General features: G+C 33.5%; 1 protein-coding gene across 1 annotated transcript; it reads left to right on the plus strand.

Moving 5' to 3' along the window:
• Nucleotides 1–1,475: 1,475 nt before the first annotated feature.
• Reps (RALBP1 associated Eps domain containing) lies at nt 1,476–17,693 on the plus strand. Its single transcript, XM_072538215.1, has 4 exons — nt 1,476–1,704; nt 4,716–4,946; nt 7,651–7,825; nt 11,003–17,693. The coding sequence occupies exons 1-4, from the start codon at nt 1,555–1,557 to the stop codon at nt 12,349–12,351; spliced, it is 1,905 nt and encodes a 634-aa protein (XP_072394316.1). The 5' UTR covers nt 1,476–1,554; the 3' UTR covers nt 12,352–17,693.
• Nucleotides 17,694–20,660: the final 2,967 nt, after the last annotated feature.

Genomic DNA, 20,660 nt, shown 5'->3' on the forward strand with positions numbered 1-20,660 from the left:
TGCATTATTAACTATGTTAATAAATGTTCAAAATGTAGCCCATTATGTTCATTTTCAGGTCCAATGGTGGTAAAGACGAATTTTCATATTATCTCATGTTGTGGGTGAGTGCACAAAAAAAAAAAATACCTAAAAAAATATTTTTTTTGATAAATCATATAAAATATAAAGTATCTTGCAATACAGTAATATATATGAGAATTAAAAGTAACACTTAAATTGATTATATGACTCTATCCTAATTGATTCTTGTATTTCCTTATGTATACCACTTCACTGCAGCCCAAACAGCTGCACACCCATAAATTCTCTTAAAACTCATAATATTTTCAGTAAGCTTTGAACCATCTAATCCTTTACTTCACAGATTATCTTCATATGCCCAACCCAGAACAACAACCATGTTTAATCCGTATGCTAGAAATCATTTAGTTTAACAAGTGGATTTCATACAGCTAGAAATAATTTGTGACAAAGATAGCACATCACCCAATCAGTGCTTAAATAACCACTGGCTTTTGCAGTCCTCCAACAAACAACAACCACATACATGGTGTACACTACCTACAAATAAATAAATGTGACTACAAACCCCACTAATCGATGTAAATCAGAAATTTTAGAGACAATTTTATAACAATTTGGTGTAAATTATCTTATTTCAGTCTTATATGAGTATCATACCACATCAGTGGAAAAGAATTAATTTGTACGGTTAAAATATTTTATATTTTAAAAATTTATTGTATATTTAAAAGTAAAAACATATTAAAGATCTTATTTTTCTCCATCTATGTGATATAATACTTGGATCAGATTGAGAAACAGTGGGGCTCTGTATAAGTACATAAGGGAGTAGATGTTGTTCATAAAGGCAAAAAGGTACATACCATAAATTATACCTATAAAGAGAACAAGCAAATATTAGATAAAAATATAATTATCAGTGTTTTTACCACTACTACATGCTACTACTACTATTAAAGAAGTCCATATAAATAGTATGAGTTCTTGTACTTACATGTCAAAATAACAACACTTTGTAATAATAGCTAAGGTAAAACTACAATATTTATTGGTATGAACCGCATCTAAACAGCATCCGATAACTACAATAGATAAATAGTCAAATTTATAACTATGGTCTCTAGTGGAGAATTGTCACTAACATTTATCTTCACTATAAGTCTTCATTATAAATCCTCTTCTGATCCCAATTCTTGTTGCCATTGTTATTAAATAATAAATTAAATTTTGATTCATATTCTAAACATATAGAGATTTCTTGCATTCCTTGAAATTACACAAAACTTTATGATCATTCATCATTCGTTGTTATTGAGTGTAAATATTTATATTTATCAACTTTGACAAACTGACTGAACTGAAACTGTAATCTGTAATGTGTGATGTGGTGATTCTGGCGGATGTTGTTATTTTATATGTGGTTGAATGGTATGTTGGTAGCATTGTTACTTGAGGTTTGTCATCTGCCGAATACCTTAAACGTCAAAATGCGAAGGTTATGATATCTGTCACAATATTTTTTGAAAAATGGATGATTTACAGCTTTCTGATACATTACAAAGATATTTTTCTGATGTTTTCTTGTGTTGTGATGAAGATAATTCCGGTAAAGCATCATTAGCTAAGACAGTCGAACTTATTCAATCAGGGAGTGTACCTGAGGATGTCATTTCGCAAGTAAGTGCACTTTGATTAAAGTTGTTTACTTATCCAGTTTTATTGTTATTATCCTTCAATCCTAATAAAGATTTATTGTAATTAACTCATTCTCCTTATAAGTTGCTGGTATCTATTTGTGTCATATCCCACGTAATGCGGTCTATATTAAGACTAACTATAAGTATGTTTATTGTATTTATCATAGAAGATACATGAAAAATTTTATATGAATTATTAAATACTTTTTAAACGATTTTGAATAATTTAGTTTACGAGTTTTGAGTTGTTACAGTTTAGCTCTCTTTTCATATATGTTCTAAAGTTGCTCCTTGAATTATTAAACATGAAATTAAATTTTTAAAGTTTAATCATTTGTTTTTGTATTTATCATCTCCTTGAAATTGTGTTTAAAAATTTATAACTAATATCATCTGTCTAAATAGATCTTAACTAAATTTTCCACAGCTTACTGACATGAGTTCTATTAATAATGGTTATGCCCACTAACAGCTGGTTATTTAATTTAATGTTTTCTGATTCAAAATATTCTTACTCTAAAGTATATTGTAACAACTTTATATGGAGTACTAAAATATAGATAAACTTATAAAAATAAAACAGCTAAAATATCATGGGTCCATGGCACCAAAAACTCTATATAAAGAACAGCTTTAAATCTTGTCCATATTATGCAGTAAAGAACTATAGTGAATATTGCAATATGTACTGCCATATTGGTCATAGCAAATTTATACCAAAACCTAATCATACCTGATTACTTGAACCAAATACATGTTGTGCATATCAGTACCAGAAACTCTTTGTTGGTAATCAACTACCTCTATATAAGAACTTTAATAATGCATTTTCCTGTAGATTAAAACCCTAAAGACACAAATCAGAAGCATAGAGAGCTTATATATAAAAGTTTTGAAAGAAAGATATCTGGAAACAATCAAAAATACCAGAGGTCAAGGTATATGTTCAAACTAATGATAAGTTCAATGGTTTCATCTTTTTATGGAAGGAAATTAGTTGAGTTCTAACTTGTTATATTGTAGCAAAAATGAACAATTTGAAGGAGATACTTACATAAGTGGAACAATATTGTTGTAAAAGGGATTAAGTATTAAGTATAGACCAATAGAAAGTGTATCTTTTGTATTTTTGCATGGAGATACAGAATTAATTGAGAACTTAATTGAGAAATTGAGAAAATGACAATAAGGAAACTTAAATGTAAAGCACGGGGCTACGGGAATCTTTTAGAATCATTTACAACTAACAGAGAACTGTGCCAGGGAGATGCACTATCCTGCATGTGGTTCAACCTAGCGTTAGAAAAAGTACTATACACAGATCCAGATATTGTGAAATTTATTAAAGTGCAGAGGCTAAGATGGGCTGGACACATTGCTAGGATGTCAATAATGAGTATACGAAGATATTGGCATTTCCAAATCCGCATGGCAGAAGTAAAGGACAACCACATACAAGATGAATTGATGATGTGGAAGAAACCTTAAGTTTTTAGGGGTCAGAAGATGGAGGGAAGTTGCTAGGAATCGAAGGGAGTGGTGACTTTCCTGTGAGAAAGCCAAGATTCACAAAGGATTGTTGGGCTAATTATGATGGTGATGTCTTAGATTTAAGTACCCTTATTTCATCGATTTCTATCCATAAAATTACTGTTTTTGGTTTGAATAAAAAGACTAATAGGGTGTTAAAAATAATGCTGTAACATTAACTTTGTTTCATGCTTCACACATGCTAATGTAGTTGATTCATGCAATTTTTCTACACTCAGGTTGAAAACAAAATATCAAGTCAATTTTGAAAGCATATGAACATTCACTACTTAGGTGTACTTAATGACAATTCAGTTAATTTAGTTTAGTTATTTTTGTTCATATTATTATTCTTAGCTTTCATTCTTCAGTTTTTAGTTTTGAGTTCTCTCAAATCCATGCGCTTCACCCATAATTGAACTTAATATGATACTTTTATGGAATATCAAGAACAAAATAAAGTCTAGACAATTCAGATCTGTGTTTTAAAAACCAATTACTGCAAACTAAATGAATCCCTAATTTAATAATAATATTGTACACAAAAGTCAATATTCCAAATATGTGTTTTTTACTCTTTTTAAATGTGCGATCTCTTTTTCAGTAAAAAAAATCTGGCAGTATCTTAGTACAGCAACAATGCGTAGGGCCGGAGTGCGCATTTCGCTTTAGCGACAAATTTTTGAATTTATACCTTATGTACAATGTGTTTCAAGTACACGTGTGCTGACTGGAATCACACTCATATTTCTTTACTACCAATAATTATGACGATCAGGTACTAGACATTCTGCGATAAATGAGATACGATTTCTATCGATATTCTTAAGTATTTGAATTCACTACAAACATGTGGATCTCTTCGTCACATGTTTCGACATGTTTTGGCATCCATTCTAGTTAATTCACGTGTAGACATTCTTGGAGATGACCGCGCAAAAGTTGAAGTGACAACCTTCCATAGAGGTATTAATCCGCCAATGAACAAGCAGAATTGCTTATAAATAAGTAGAAGAAGAAGGAGACATTCTTAATTTAAAACAATATAGATGAGTAAAATCCACTGCAGTCATTGAAAGTTACGCAAACGATTCTCTTTGAACAAAGATGTGCTGTGTTTCTTACACTTTACAAGGACCTAATGCTAACTATCAGCAAGTCTTCTTATTAATCTTCTACATCGTATGAAAATAAACAAAAACAAAAAAAATTTAAGCAACATATCTATAAAGTGTCTCTTTCCCATTCTGTAATTGCAGCACTCATCTGACGATTCGTTCTGTCAACTTTTAATTTGTGAAAAGAAGTACTATTTTATGCACTAGTTGCATAAATACTAGTATAAATATAACCTACAGACATATCAAGGTTCTGGTATCACTTTTCATGAACATCTACAATATTTTAACAATAGTTTATTTAAGTTACATATGAATGACTACATAAAAACCTTCATTACAGATTTCAGACATTTGTTGGACACTAGGCACCAATTATCTCAACAAAAAACAATTTTTTTCTGCATTAAAGCTTGTAGCAGCCTATCAGGCCAATATTCCTATCAGGAGTGAGGTTTTAACTTCAAAAGTTGAACTACCTTTGCCCCGTTTTACATGGACTGTTATCGACAACAAGAGCCCCATAGGAGATTTGATTGAACTTAGAAATGAGCCAAATGATTATTCTGAACATGTAAGTATCTTCATTCATAGACTTTAAATATTATTTATTGTTTACCATTTTTTCTATAATTGCCCAATGGATCTTGTGGGCATATAATAATTAAAATTTATTAATTTCCTCTCTTGCTCTCTCTTTCTCTCACATATATATATATATATATATATATATATATATATATATATATATATATATATAAATATAAATATATATATATAAATATATATATATATAAATATATACAATATATATATATATATATATATATATATATATATATATATATATATATATATATATATATATATATATATTCTATATTCCACACCACACCATTCTATTCTGTGGCACTTCCCAGTAACTAAACCTTTTTATACTGCTTTTTCCGTTGGGCGACCAACAGAAAGATGATATAAGGCTTTTACAATTGGACATCTACAAATATAGATATTTTTCCATTTTCCATCTTGTGCACAGGCCCAAACTTTAAAAAAGTCTTTGTTGTTTTGCAAAACTGATAATTTATAGACTGTCATACAGCAATTCCAGATCTTTCTTTGTTCATTTTTCATCTTATCTGGGGCCGTTTTTCTTCCATATATTCCCTCCCAATGGTATATGTTCGGCTATTAGAGCTCTAGATATCGATATTGCAATGTTTATTTATTTATTTACAGTCTTCTAACACTTAAATTTACTTAAATTTATATACAGTTTATAACACTAACACTAAAAACACAATTTATAACATTTATTTACGTAAAAACACAAATTTATTTTATCGACTGACTTCTACAATTTAATTTATCTTTATATATGGTTCACCTATGATTCCAGATTTTATATGATTCCAGATTTTAGTAGAAATCTCTAAATGTCTCTGGAGCGCCGCACCTGCAACTCGATCGTCGATCGAACACGTGCATACTCGAATAGTCTAATATTTTCTATCAAGGGGTGGAAACTTTGTTAGGAGATATTCTATCCTCTCTAGTTTCCAATGGATTAGCTCCTCTGCTAACTCTACTTTGGTGCTGTTTCGACGGAATCGGTATACTATATTTCTCCATTCTGGTATGCTGGTATATTTTTATTTTCAATCCTTGTTATCAAGCAGTTGTTAAATCTTCTAAAACCTTTTTATATCGTCTTTCTGTTGGCCGACTTTTTCCTTTTTTCCAATTTGTTACCTACTAAGCACAATTTAGACATTTTTTTTTATATTTTGCATGTACCTCAACTTTAGAAGTCTTTGTGTACTTGAAAAACTCTTAATTTATGGGATCTTATATAGCAATTTCAATATTTATTTGTCCTTTTTCTCACCCATCAGTGGTCATTTTTCCTCCTATATTCCTCTCAATGATATGTGTTCGATATCATAGAGCTTGTTAGTAGACGACATTTCATCCTCTCTGGATTCCAATCGGTTAGCTCTTTCAATTTCAGTAACAGACATGCTTCAACTTTTTAAGGTAAGGATTTTGACAGTCTTTATCCACTTTTGGCGTCTAGCTCAATCAATGTTGTGTAGGAGCTAATTACATATTTCTTCACTTTCGAGCTTTTGCGCGTATAGGTATTCGAAGATATTCTTTATGATATCCGCTAGGAATGTTGACTTTTGCAGAATCTAATTGCTCCCACATATCTTTCATAATTTTTGTTGATTGGTGGCCAGCGAAAGATGTCATCTAGTTATTCAGAAAATTTATTTCAATCTGACAAGATTCCATCTAGCTCGGAGAGTGTGATCTGATGCAGGTATCGTGATATCATGAATCTATTAGCTGATTTCTCCAATGTTTCCTCCACGTCTTTCTATCTTCTGCCATTCTAGCACATTTTGACTATGGAGCATCAATAGTAGCAACCTACCTTGACTTCTTTTGTCTTCTACCTTTCACTGGATGGTAAGTTTTTCAAGACCATTTCTTCGAAGTATGTGTCTAAAATAGACTATTATTTGTTCTGATATTTGTGTTCTTGTGTGTTCTTTATGTTTAGCTGGTTCATTATGATTCATTTGTTCTTCAGGCCACCCATGGTATTTTTAGCAATCGTCTCCAGCAGTACATCTCAAATACATCTATAATCTGATCCGATCTGATTATTGTAATAGATATACTGATGTTAATAAGAACAGAACGATGTTGTGTGGGGAAAAAACTGCAAGAACCGTTCTCAAAGCTGTTAGGTGACCTATCGTTGATATATTTTGGGATAAAGCGCAAGTCTAGGTTGTAATCTCTTCTATATGGGGCTGATTTAAATGTTGCTCAATCTTCTGATCATTCGTCATGTATTTCCTCATTTCATTGTGGCTTTTATAGTTCTAGATTTATATACTAGAGTGATTGGGTCTGTATTACCTCGGGTTAAGCTGCTCTTTGTTGTCGAAATGGATTTCTTGTATGGACATCAATGTCGTTATCATGTAAATATTTTTGCAATATTTGACATGTTGCTTATCTTATGCCCCCGATGTTAAAGTGGCAAAATCAGATGAAGGGTCCGAGATCCTTAGAAGTAATTTTGTAATCTGTGAGGTTGATAGAAATTTGTCTCGATTCGTAGGCCGCCAATTTTTTACTAATTCATCCAGGGTGCACCACGTGAAGTGAACTGGCTTTACAAATCGCTTGCTCCATAAATTCTGTACTTTACAATTTCATAATTAAAAAATGTTATAAAACTAATCTATGACTATTTGAAGGTCGATACTAGTACAGATTCAGAAATAGAGAGTGAGACTGTTAAAAATGGATCCCCAGATGCTTCTAGCGCCACATCAGATAGTCCCACACCAACTAATAGTGTCCAAGATAGGAGTTGGTTAGTGTCGGGAGTGTGGCATGGACTGATTTCAGAAGAACAAAGACAATTATTAGGTAAGTTATTTATTACTTATACAATATTATCCTTAATTATCCCCAAGCAAAATGTATATATATATATATATATATATTATAAAGTCCTTCTGTATGGAGTTAAAGCCTGGACATTAAAATTAAATACCATGAGACGGCTACAAGCCTTTGAAATGTGTCTTTATCGCAGAATGCTCAGAATATCATGGACACAACATTATTACGAATCGAACAGGCATCAATACTAGGTTTACCACAATCATCAACCAAAATATATTGAGGTACTTTGGACACATTACCAGACGAATGGAAGGCATAAAGAGGTTTGTGGTTGAAGGCAAGGTAGATGGTAAAAGAACCCGAGGAAGATCGCCACTCCGATGGTCAGACCAAATAAAGTGCGCTACCGGTTACTCTCTGTCTGAGGCAGCACACCGCGCCCAGGAAAGAGAAGAATGGATAGCAACCATTCGTCAAATACCATAACGTCATCACATCCTTACGAAGGATAAAGGATAGAGGAGGAGGAAGAAAAGAACCTCGTACCTAGGCCACATAATGAGAAATGACAAATATAACCTGCTACGATTAATAATTGAAGGGAAGATAGAGGTCCGAAGAGGAGTAGGCAGAAGAGCCATGTCGTGACTTCGCAATATTAGAACTTGGACGAGCATGAACGTTTAACATTTACTAAAAGCGACTCAGAATAGAGAACGTTTTGATGTAGTGATTGCAAACTTCCAGTAAGTGCACCAGAAGAAGAATCAGAATATGAATTATAATTTGTTATTTTAATTTTACTTAAATCTATTATTACGACTGCTAATAATACTACTGACCTATTTTCATTATCTTTTTTTTCCTTTTGGCTTGGACAATTGTCATTCAGCCATTCTCAATCAACGTGAGCTTTATTAAAGAATTTAAATATGTCAATTAGTGAAACATGGTTAATATAATAATAATAATATAATTATTCCGTACTTAGTAGTACTATATTTGCATAATTATAATGTATCCGGCTTTGTTCGATGACTTCCAGAATTATTTTTGGTTTTACTGCATCGAAACTCTTTACGTTGCCAGTTTTACTCTACTGATGTCTCTATAAGCATTTCCACAGCTGCTAGGTCAGACATGGGCAAATTCGTCTTACATGAACATTACATTCTGAATCAACTTTGTTTTTTATTTGCCATTGTAACGATCAAAAATGTCCAAAAACACTACCAACAAAGTAATACTATAGAAATCCAAGTTGAATAGGCAGTTGTCGAGGTGAGTTAACACTGTAAGTTAATATCAGATCTACACCGACCTTGAGAACAGACTTAAACGACAATGGGAGCGCCCGATTGAAGTATAAGTGATAGAGTTTGGTGAATGAAGTGGCGAGGGAGAGCTGTCATCAGATCTAGGCGGTAAACTTAACGTCTGAATATGGCTATGTGACGTCCGATTCGACGCAAGCGATTGGCTGAACGTGCACGACTGGTGGAGGTTTGGCATCTTGATCCCAATTATTTGTACTGCTCGTACAACTGGATAAACTCTGGTGGGATTGATGTCTCTCGCAGGTTATTAGCAATTCACCCATTTTTTCCTCAGGTACGTTATCGAAACTATTGATATACAGAACTCTTATCAAGCCCATCCTCACCTACGCGTCAGAAACATGGGCGATGACAAAGAGCGATGAAGAACGTTTAAGATGATTTGAACGTAAAATCCTCCGGCATATCTATGGAGGAGTACAGGAGGGCGGATTATGGCGTAGACGCTATAATGTCGAACTTTACCGCCTGTATGACAGACCTGATATTATTAGGTCCATCAAAATAAACCGGCTACGGTGGTTAGGTCACATAGAGAGAATGAATGATATGGAGCCGCCAAAATATATTTATAACCAAAGAATAGATGGAGTGAGAAGGAGAGGCAGACCCAGAGCACGATTTAAGGATCAGGTGGAGGAAGACTTGAGAATGTTGGGAGTACGAAACTGGAAAGCCAAGGCGAAGAATAGGAGAGAATGGAGACTTATCCTTGGGTAGGTCAAGACCCACCATGGGTTGTGGAGGCAATGATGATGATGATGACGTTATCGTACGGTGACGGATGCCTTTCAGTCTTTTTCTTCGTCTTCTGGGGCAACGCCGGTGGTATATCTGTCGGCGAAGTCCACAACGTCCCTGCTCGCGCTGTTACTTAACATAGTATTACTGGTACTGGTACAAAAATACATTATGTATTATGTGTAATTGTAGGGATTACTCAAAACGATATCAAAGACCGGATGGGCTAGCCCGATGGGTCTCCTTGGCTTGCGGACCGTTCCTTGTCCTTATTTAATCTACCCTTCTCTACAAAATGTAAACACAAAGTTTCCGACCATACATAGCTCATTATTAATGTAAATTTCTGAACTCTTTCCACTAACGTGAACTTTTTTGAAGTATTTTTTAGTCTAAAATGTAGCTCACTTTATCAGAACTGGACCAAATCTAAAGAAGTCTGTTAGTTACCGTATTAATGCTAAGATGTAAGATTCTGCTGCTTTCGGAAGTCGCGACTCATTTAATCGGACTATATGTCTATACCATTTTAATTGTTGCTGTTTAAAATCTTCCACGATTGCCTTTTGGTCCCAAATATTTTGTTTTATTTGTTTGTTTCGAATTCTGTCTTGTGATATTCTTCATGATCTCCGCCATACATTAAATATCCATAGCTGTCAATTGTTTTTCGTCATATTCTGTCCATTTTCATGTTTCTGCTTCATAGAATGCGATACTTTTGACGATTGTATTGTAGATATTTAATGTCTTAATTTTATTGATATCCTTGTGCCATCCCCGGTTTATTTTTTCTTTAATTTTTTGCTTATCGGTCCTTTTTTTACTAATTTTTGCTCCAAGATACTTGAAAGTTTTCACATCTCCTTTAATTAATAATTAAAGCTTTAATTATTCGATTGCATATACAGTACGTTAATTTACATATACAGTACTATTAAAATTCAGAGTTGCCTGGTTTGGCATTGCCATTGCCATAGTGAAAATACGATTAGTGGCTTAGAGGAAACTGCCACTAGGTATTTTCCTACATGACCAAATTTTAAACCAACTATTTGCTGTTTGCTGAATATTTTTTTATGTATAAGTAACTGTAACTCTAACAAGTCTTTGTTTTTAGGTACTGAAGAAGAATCGTCAGAGAAACATAGTAGCGAAGATGACACAGAAGTTTCTAGCGAAGTTTGGACTATAACAAATGAACAAAGAGAATACTATACAAATCAATTTAGATCCCTCCAACCTGACACCAATGCCTTATTAGCTGGTCCTATAGCTCGAACTTTTTTCGAGAGATCTCGCCTCCCTATACACGAACTTCGGAAAATATGGCAGCTGGCGGACGTTACCAAAGATGGAGCTCTATCGTTGCACGAATTTAACACAGCAATGCATCTAGTTGTGTTAAGAAGGAATCATATTGAACTACCTGATGTTCTGCCACCCACTCTCGTACCTGGAAACGAAACTCCTTTGTCTGTGAGTCCAGAAACTGAACCTATATTATCACCTCAAACTAAAGACACTGCTAAAGAATGGACCAAATTTGTCGATAGCCCAACTAGTTCTGTTTCATCACCTGGGCCTAAACCTGTCAATTTTGATTTTCAGAAAGTTACTTTAGACAAAGATTCTAAAATACTTCATCCTGTACCGTTACGTCTAACTCCAGAAGTTGCCAATAACCAAGTCGACGACCAACCTGATGGTATTGATTTGCATAGTCCTAAGAAATTCGCCGATAACGCACTGAATCTTACGCAGAACTTGCAGAACTTAAGTGCACAAAATAGCGCTATACAGCGTCCCCAGCCGAAGAAAATCAATATTCCCGGTCCGGGAGCAATACCTCCGCCGCCAACTAATCAAAATAATACCGAGGAAGGACCAGTTAGCCTGCCTGCATTTCCTCCACCTAAAAAAGAAAAGCCGCCACCGCCACCTCCTCGTCCTTTTAAGACCCATGGACGTAGTTCGTCTTTAGATTTAAACAGGCTCACCAAACTCGGTGCTCCGCCCACTGTGCCGCCCCGCATCAGTCCTAATATTCAAGGAGCCAAGAAACTAATTAACCAAAGATCTGAAGGAGATTCTGCATCTCAGACCGAAACGTTCGCCAATTTCGATCAATTTGAAAAATATGAAAATGTTTCAGAAGGGATTTTCCGCGGTGACGTTTACGAAGCCGAAAGGAAGAAGCTATTCGCCCAGTTTTCACAGCCTAGTACCAGTGACGACCCGCCGAGAAAACACGGAGCTTTTGAAATATACAGAAAACCACAAGCTAGAGGGAAAGACAGCCCCGTGTCACAAGAGGACAAAGCTAAATGGCAACTATTTCAACAGCTACAAGAGGAGAATACTGTGCTCCTGAGGATCTGCCAAGAACTCAGTCAGGAGTTGGCTGAACTAAGGGAGGAAAAGTTAACTCTGAAAGTTAGGTTAGAAAAACAGTTAAGCGGGGGTTAATAAGGTTGAAAATGATATAGTGGTTTTTATTATCATGTATATTTTACTTCCTCGTCGGTATCTCGAACATCTATTTTATTACGTTATAGTTTCTTCTTGACCCAGCTACTATATATTTAGTTGTCTTAATTAGAGCTAAGTGAATTTATTCTTAGAGCATAAAAAGTAGTAAAACTAAACAACAAAGAAATAAATGTATTTAAATAAAAATTAATTAAAACATCAATAACGTTAAGCGAGATTTTTAGAAAACAAAAAAATCAACTGTTGCGATATTGATGATGTGGCACTCTAATCGTCATGTTTTCAATCGGTTCTGTATAATTTAATATCTCTTCGTGATTTTATCCAGTTTTATGGGGTCCAGTTCCCGCATTTTCTTTTCTCGGTAACTCCCTTTTATACTAAACTAATAAAAGGGAAGAATCCCAGTGGTTGGATGTATTAAACACATCAATAAGCGTTGTTTGTTTGCTTCGATTTTTTACTACTATTTTTTGTGAAATCGCACAAATTAAGTACCACTGGTTGATCCTTGAGCATAGCTTAACCAAACCTAACTTGTATTTGTTATTTTCAGCAATTTTAGTGATATAGTTATAATATAAGAAATTGGTGATTTAGAAAAGTCTCAGTTTATTGGATAGCTCTTGATGAAGCCATGCCGTTCATTATAAACAGTTTTGACAAATGCCTGTCTGACCTATGTAAGATAAAAAGAAGAAAATTATATTATCTAATACTTCCCTTCTTATGGACTATCTAAGTCTGACGTCACAATGGGCGGGGCATAGAAAACCTTTCCAAATAAATGTGTTTTACGTGTATTTCTTCCATAAGAAGTTAAAAATATTAATTTTTTCATTGTGTAAAGAATAAATAAGGACTTTTGGTCATGAACATTCATTCTGTGCAATTGGTATTATTTGTTGTTCGTGAATTTGTGAGGTGAGAATATCAAAGTATTAAGATATTTACTGACAAAGTTCATATTTTTAGGTTATATTGTTTTTTTTTTAATTTTAATTATTTTTTAAGGTATTTTGTTGTTGTTTTTATCAGGGTTATTTTAATGTAAATCAATAATTTTAGCCTAACATACAAATAATTACTATTTAAATGGGAATAAGCCACAATCAAAGGTTAAAGTACGTTTATTGACGTTTCAATTTCCACTTCGGAAATCGTTCTTAAAATACAAACATTAGTAAATTAAACAAATTTTGTTTTTTTTTTTACTTAGTGAAAAATTCTTCTAATAATTTAATTTTATCTGACTCATCTATATTGACAATTCAGACATAGTAGACGACTTTAAAATCATGTTGCCAATATTGTTGAGTTGCGCTCCTGGGACGACTTTACTTATAAGATAGTTCATTCGATTACATGAAATCTTTCTCTCTGAAGTTTTAAAACGGAATTCAAAAAACTTGTATGTTTTTGTTTCACTGTAATGTTTAAAGCTTGGACCAAAGCACATAACCATTTTATTAATTAGATGGATGTAATAATAAAATAACAGTCCTTATTCACCTCCTAAACTACAGTCCTTATTAACTACAGAACGAATATCTTCAGACTTGTTATGGAAAAAAATTACTGGCACCTAAAAAAAATAAAACAATAATTTAAATATTTTTCAATTTCGTAAATAAATTCAATGATTTATTGATTAATTTTGAAATAACCCTGATGAAGACAACAACAAAATACCATTTAATAAAGAAAAAACGATATTAATTTTTAAACAAAACATAACATAACCTGAAAATATGAACTGTGAGAGTAAATATCTTAATACTTTGATATTCTTACCTTACAAGTTCACGAACAATAAATAATACCAATCGCACAGAATGAATGTTCATAACCAAAAGTCCCTATTTATTCTTTACAGAATTAAAAAAGTCAATATTTCCAACTCCTTATGGGAGAAATACACGTAAAACAGATTTGCTTGGAAAGGTTTTATTCCCGCCCATTGTGAAGTCAAGAGCTTAGGAAGTCCATTAGAAAACACTTTGTCAGTTAATTTATCCTCGTTGGACTTTGTTTCTACACTTTATTTCTACTGTCTGTGCACAATATGTTACGTGAAAGTAAAAATCGTCTGATCAAGCTATTGCTATCTATAATAGTGCATATAACACAGGCCAAATTGAGATTTTTAAAATTTTTCTTATATTTGACTTTTTATTACTTTTTTTTATTTGGCAGTTCATAATAGTGTAAATTATCGTTATCTTACAGTATTAATAAAAGTAAAAAATTGTGTATAAATACGATTATATACAAATATATTAAAAAATGTGATATTATCTCAGTTGTGAAAAAGCATACACATCAAATGTAAGTTTGATACGGACTTATATGAGACCAATTTTTATTTAAGTTCAAACTATGAACATTTTATGAATACTATTTTTGTAGAAAATTAACTATATCATTGACCGTTGTGTTCTCAAAGAAGTAGTATAGAATTTAAAAACAAGTTTAATATTCATGAATAATTTTAATAGAAAAATATTTGTTGTTAAATTTTTTTAAAAAGTTTAGTAAAATCGCAAATTAAATTTTGTATATTTATGTTAGGTTATTCAAAAGACTTTTTATGGCTAAAATATATGTACATTGCACGTTATTGACCACCAGTTTCCTGCTGGTGGTCAAAGAACTATACATCATAGTAGAGGTAGAGAGTGTAGATTATTTCAGGCTTTGATAGTAGTACTAAATTCGCATTAAGCATTAAGCCGTGTTTAAATTTAGGTCATAATGTTAATTTGAATGTTAATGTTTATAATAGGTACCTAAAAATATGCTCAAGCTGTAGATTGTAGATTTAAAAAGAATCGTTTGACGTCTTGATCTCTTACAGACTGCGACCATTTTTACTTAGACATATTTTATGTATACACTATTTATTATTTAACGTGTGACATACTATTTAATTACATTAAATATACATATTAAACGTTGATGTTGATTCTGCATATCCAGTTTATTGCTTCAGGTGTTTCTACAAGGAAGTCACTCCATTGTCCTGTATGTCCCATTGGCCTTTCATGGCTGCAGTCACAGTCTGGAGACTGAATCATAAACCACTCTACTAAGATGTCAGCACATCTACTCCATTTGGTGTGGATTCTGTTTATTATCGTCCATGTCTTACGATTCAAATAAAACTCTGGAACCAGTTGGTTATGATGTGGTACTATATGAATGTATGGTTCTGTATTTTGTTCCCATCCAATTTTTATCATTTGTTTGTCTCAAAGTCGTCTGATATTAGGGACCTGAATGGTAACAGTGGCGGGTTTTTGGTTTTTAACCTATTTCTGAGGTGCATCGGAATGATCCACTTATCATACGGACTGTATTGTGAAGTTGGGTATCGACATGCCATATATATAGACTATTCATCAATGTTGGGGATCTCTAAGTTGTCCCACAAAGCTTTTGAGTAATGATTAATTGTTTGCAAATGTGAGTCCATTTTCTTCTTCTTCCTCTTTATAAGCAATTCTGCTTGTTCATTGGCGGATTAATACATTTATGGAAGGTTGTCACTCCATCTTTTGCGCGGTCGTCCGATACTTCTGCCGATTGGTGACTTATCTCTTGCTATTTTGACTACACGGTTCTCCTCCATTCTGCTTATGTGGTTATTCCATTCTTTTTTTTTTCTATTTAATGTTCATTCATTTATACACTGTATGTTACATTTTCTTCTAATGTCTTCACTTCTCTTTCGATCTCTCAGCGTATTTCCTGTAATTCTTCTCAGTACTCTCATCTCTGCCATTTCCAGTAGCCTTTGCGTTGTGACTGTGTCGGGTCTTGTTTCTGAGGGATATGTCATATTGGTCTTACACTGGCTTTATAAATTCTTGACTGCATCTCAATGTTAATGTGTCTGTTTCGCCATATAGTGTTATTAAGGCGTCCTGCCAGTCCATTTGCTTTTTGTTCTTGATCTCTCACTTCTTTGTCCATCACCCTTTTTCATCCATGATCAAATTGAATAGCATGGGGCTCAATGAATCCCCTTGTCTTATTCAGCTGCCTATTTCTATAGGTTCTGTAAGTCCATTTATTCTGACTTCCATTTTGTTGTTTTGATAGATGTTTTCGATAGTTTTTATAATATTTAGGGGAACTTCTCTATTATACAGACGATGAATTACATCTTTGAGTCTTACTGTATCAAACGCCTTCTTTAAGTCAACCAGGCACAGAAATGCTGGTCTATTATACTCTAGTGATTTGTCAGTAATTTGCTTGAGAACGAATATTGCATCTGTACACGACCTTCCACTACGAAAATCCTGTTGTTCATCTGCTAAACTTATCCTCTGATTTATTAGCACTTGTAAAATTTTAGTTGTAAGTTTTAGCGTAGTATTTAACAAGTTTATACCTTTGTAGTTTTCTGACTGTATTTATCTCCTTTTTTGACTACTAGAATTAGTTCGCTCGTTCTCCATTCTTCCGGTAATTTATTATGTTTAATAATTTTATTAATTAATGTTGTTAATTGTTCTGTCACTGCTGCTCCACAATATTTTAGAAATTCGTTTGGTATCCCGTCTTTACCTGCTACTTTTCTGTTCTTCAGGTTTTCAAGTATTTTCTGAACTTCCTGTACATTTATATTAAGTTCTTCATTTGTGGTAATTTCTGGTGTTTCCGGTTCTAGCGTCGTTTGTTCTTCCTCTACAGTCCTATGAGTCCATTTTCAAAAGGTAAAAAAGACTTACTCACAATTGGATTTATTGTTACTAAGACGACCGGTTTCGGGCTCTAGCCAATCATTAGGTCCACGCAGGTTACTTAAGCACTAAAAAAAAGTTAGAAAAAGCATTGTCTTTGTCAGTGGTTAAATAACTTCTTAACGTGGACCTGATAATGGGTAGTAGATTCAAAAACAAGTCGTCTGAGTTACAATAAAAATCAATTTTTATCGAAGAAAATCATAATTTTCTTTTCGAACCGTTTAAATAACATTATTTCTCTTTTTTAAATTTAGTAGAGAGTTCTTCGAGATGTTTCTTAAAGGAGAGGGTACGGTCTACTGTAATTTCTAGATATTTATATCGATGATTTGGGAATGTTTAGTCTTGGATGTGATGCTCAATTTTCTTGTGTCCGTTTATTATTCAGATGAAAAGACCATATAGTTTTGTTGTCTAAGGACAGCCACCATTTAAAAAAATATTATTTCATAGTTTTTTTTACGTTTTGTTATTTCATATGCCAGTTGTCGCAAGTCATTTCTAGATTTTTGACAACACATTTTCGAGCAGGTTATTCATATATTCCTTTAAATGTGTTTCTTGCTGTGGGGGGGGGGAGGTACACGGGGGGGGGGCGGTTAATGAGGAAATTTCCCCTCAACAAGGTCCAAAATTAAAGAAAAAAATTGTTGAAACATAAAAATATATTAGCTGACATGAAACTTAAACCACAGACAGACAAATTGAACCGAATAAACCCGCTAGTTATGAGAATGAAGGAACTTAATGCATAAAAGTTATTATTTATGTCTTTTACTTAGTTTGGGTTTATCTGTTCATTGGAAGCTCACAACCCCCTCCCCCAAGTCAAATGTCTAGATCCGCATAATATGGTTTCTTGTTTGTGTAAAAAAACCAGGCGACATTGCTACTTCGGCATCATACGAATACGCACATTGGGTATTTCACGCGGTTTTTTACATATCTAAAAAATGTCTGATATTTAACGTGATAGTGTAAACAGCTAGTGAAACTTTACGTCCATACTTATCATCTTTCAAAACTGTTGCAGCAGCTTGTCTTATAGAGTCTTTAGTAAATGTTCCCTTAAACGTTTTCCTCTTTCGTCCCGTTGACGTTGCTTTGACTTAAATGAGGTTGAACAGTTAGGCATAAAACTGTTGTAACAGATGAAATTCAATACTTAAAAAAATATATTGCGGATAATCATTTTTTGATTGAAAAATTACATATGGGCCACAATAAGACATGTTTCATTGTGAGTCATTTGTAAGGTGGTCCAAACCACATGCCAAATAGATTTTATACTTAGGTTAAATAAAAACTAATTGAAGCAGAGTTACTAAATTCTAATTTAAAAGTTAAATGTATACAAAATATTTACTTTCGGTAGCTGAGAAATGACACGTCACTAAAGAATTCAAACGAACAAATGAAATATACTGCTGCCAGTATAAAAATATGAACGTGTAACTATTCTGTCGTCGTATAGATGGCAGCACATATCCTATTGTATTGCAAGGTATAGTTGTTGAAAATAGAAATCTGTTTTGTCGTTGCAGCAAGAGTAGACCTGTGAAATGATCCACTTTGCTGTACGCTCTACTTAGGGGCTTCATGTATAATATATGAAGTACCCCTAAGCATTTATCCATATTAACTTTTGGATATTGCTGATTTTACCAAGTCTTGATAAAGACTCCTTAGATGAGTAATTAGGTAAACCATCGTTGGAAATAAAACAACTTCTGATGTGTGAAGAAGACTATCTACAGAGTCTTAAGGTTTTTGCGGTAGCAAATGGAGCAGAGCCCCGACCGGCGACCCCCTAGAGCGTACGTGCTCTAGGTAAGGCCGTGGTCTATCGACTGATCCGAGAGCTGAAAAAATCCCATATTTGTAAACATATTAGTATTTATGTGGCATTTTCAGATCTCTCGGCCAATAGAAATATAAAAGGATGTTTAAATGCGGGACGATGCGCATCAGGGTGCGTATTAGTCCACGACTAAGGCACCAGGATGACAGTTTCGGTTGGATAAAATTATCGCAATACTATATACAATGAGTGTGTTCTTATTTCCCACTAGTATGAAAGTTTGTAGCAATAGATACAGACTAGTTCAGCAATTGATACAAGTGGTAAATGAAATTTCCATTCGAATTGTACACTATAATTTCTCTATGATTGTACAAAGTGTGTTTAAAATATACAGTACAGATATAGCCAAAACAAAATGAACTATTTTGAAATATTGAATACTTCTACAAATATTTTAAATTTTATCGCAATATTTGTGATTTAATTCAATTTTAAAATAGCTATAAAAAAGCTTTTGTTAATTTAGTTATTTGGCAAAATTATAGTGTATCCAAATAGCAGTTTTCACATTTTTCCTTTTTCCCATCCCTGTAAATAGTATCTGGCAAGTTTAAATTCTCTTCGCTTTAATTAACAGATAATGCCAGTGCTTTATGATAGTAGCTGGGTTGCTAGAAATATATCCGTTTCTAGATATATCATGTTTTTATTGATTAATGAAGTAATTTTATTTAAATCAGAATATTGTATTTTTTGAAATTCTATGATGAAAGGTTATATTTAAAGATGAAATTTAATTAAACGATAAGATGCATTTTAATGTGAGTCTTGTTTTATTTACGAAATTCCTTCCAAAAGAAGAACCGAACTAAGAGCACAAAGAGTACCTACCTTCTAACAAGTATATTAAAGGAAATGAAGAAGTAGATCCCTTAGCCAACTTAGTGTGGTATATACTAGCAAAGAAACCATTCAAACAACATACACAATAACAATATATGAATCACATATATTAACTAAATAATGTGGCAATCTAGCTCTGTCCATCTTGTGTATGAGGACTTTCTTCCAGACTGTGTCGTACGCCTTTTCGATGTCGAGGATGACCATTCCAGTTTTCTGGTTTCTGTTGAAGCGGATCTTCGTATTGCTGACAACTTTTGCGAGCTGTAGTTCGCAGTTTCTTCCTCTTCTAAATCTGAATTGGTCTTCCTGGATGACTCTTCTTTTTCTGCATGTTGCATCAGTCTTCTGTAGATGATCTTTTCCAATATTTTTCCTATTGACTCCAGGAGGGCTATTGGCCTGTAGATTTCCGGTCTTCATCCGTCCTTCCTTTCTCCAATTCCTGTTTGATTTAGGTGGTCTTCCTCTACTAAAAATTCGTTCCTTCTTCTTATTCTCTCGTAGGCGTTGTTAACTGCTTGTATGGTTGCTTCGTCCGAAATATTTGATTTTGCCTGTGTGTTGCTGCCATTCTTCTTGCGATTGCATCCATTTTATGTTGGGTTTGTTTCGTAGTGTGTTCCTTCTTCGTTGAATGATGGTGAAATCTTTTGTGTTTTCATATTCTTGACTTTTAGCATCCTCCATACGTTTCCGTGGTTTTCTTCTTCTTTCCTGATGTTGTTGTGCCGTTTATCCTCTCTGATGCTTCTGAGTATTGTCCTTATTTCTTCGGATAGTTCGTCTCCGTATATCTTAAATTCCAAACCTTCTATCCTCTG

Source organism: Diabrotica undecimpunctata, chromosome 7 (assembly GCF_040954645.1).
Source record: "Diabrotica undecimpunctata isolate CICGRU chromosome 7, icDiaUnde3, whole genome shotgun sequence".
Classification (NCBI taxonomy): Eukaryota; Metazoa; Arthropoda; class Insecta; order Coleoptera; family Chrysomelidae; genus Diabrotica; species Diabrotica undecimpunctata.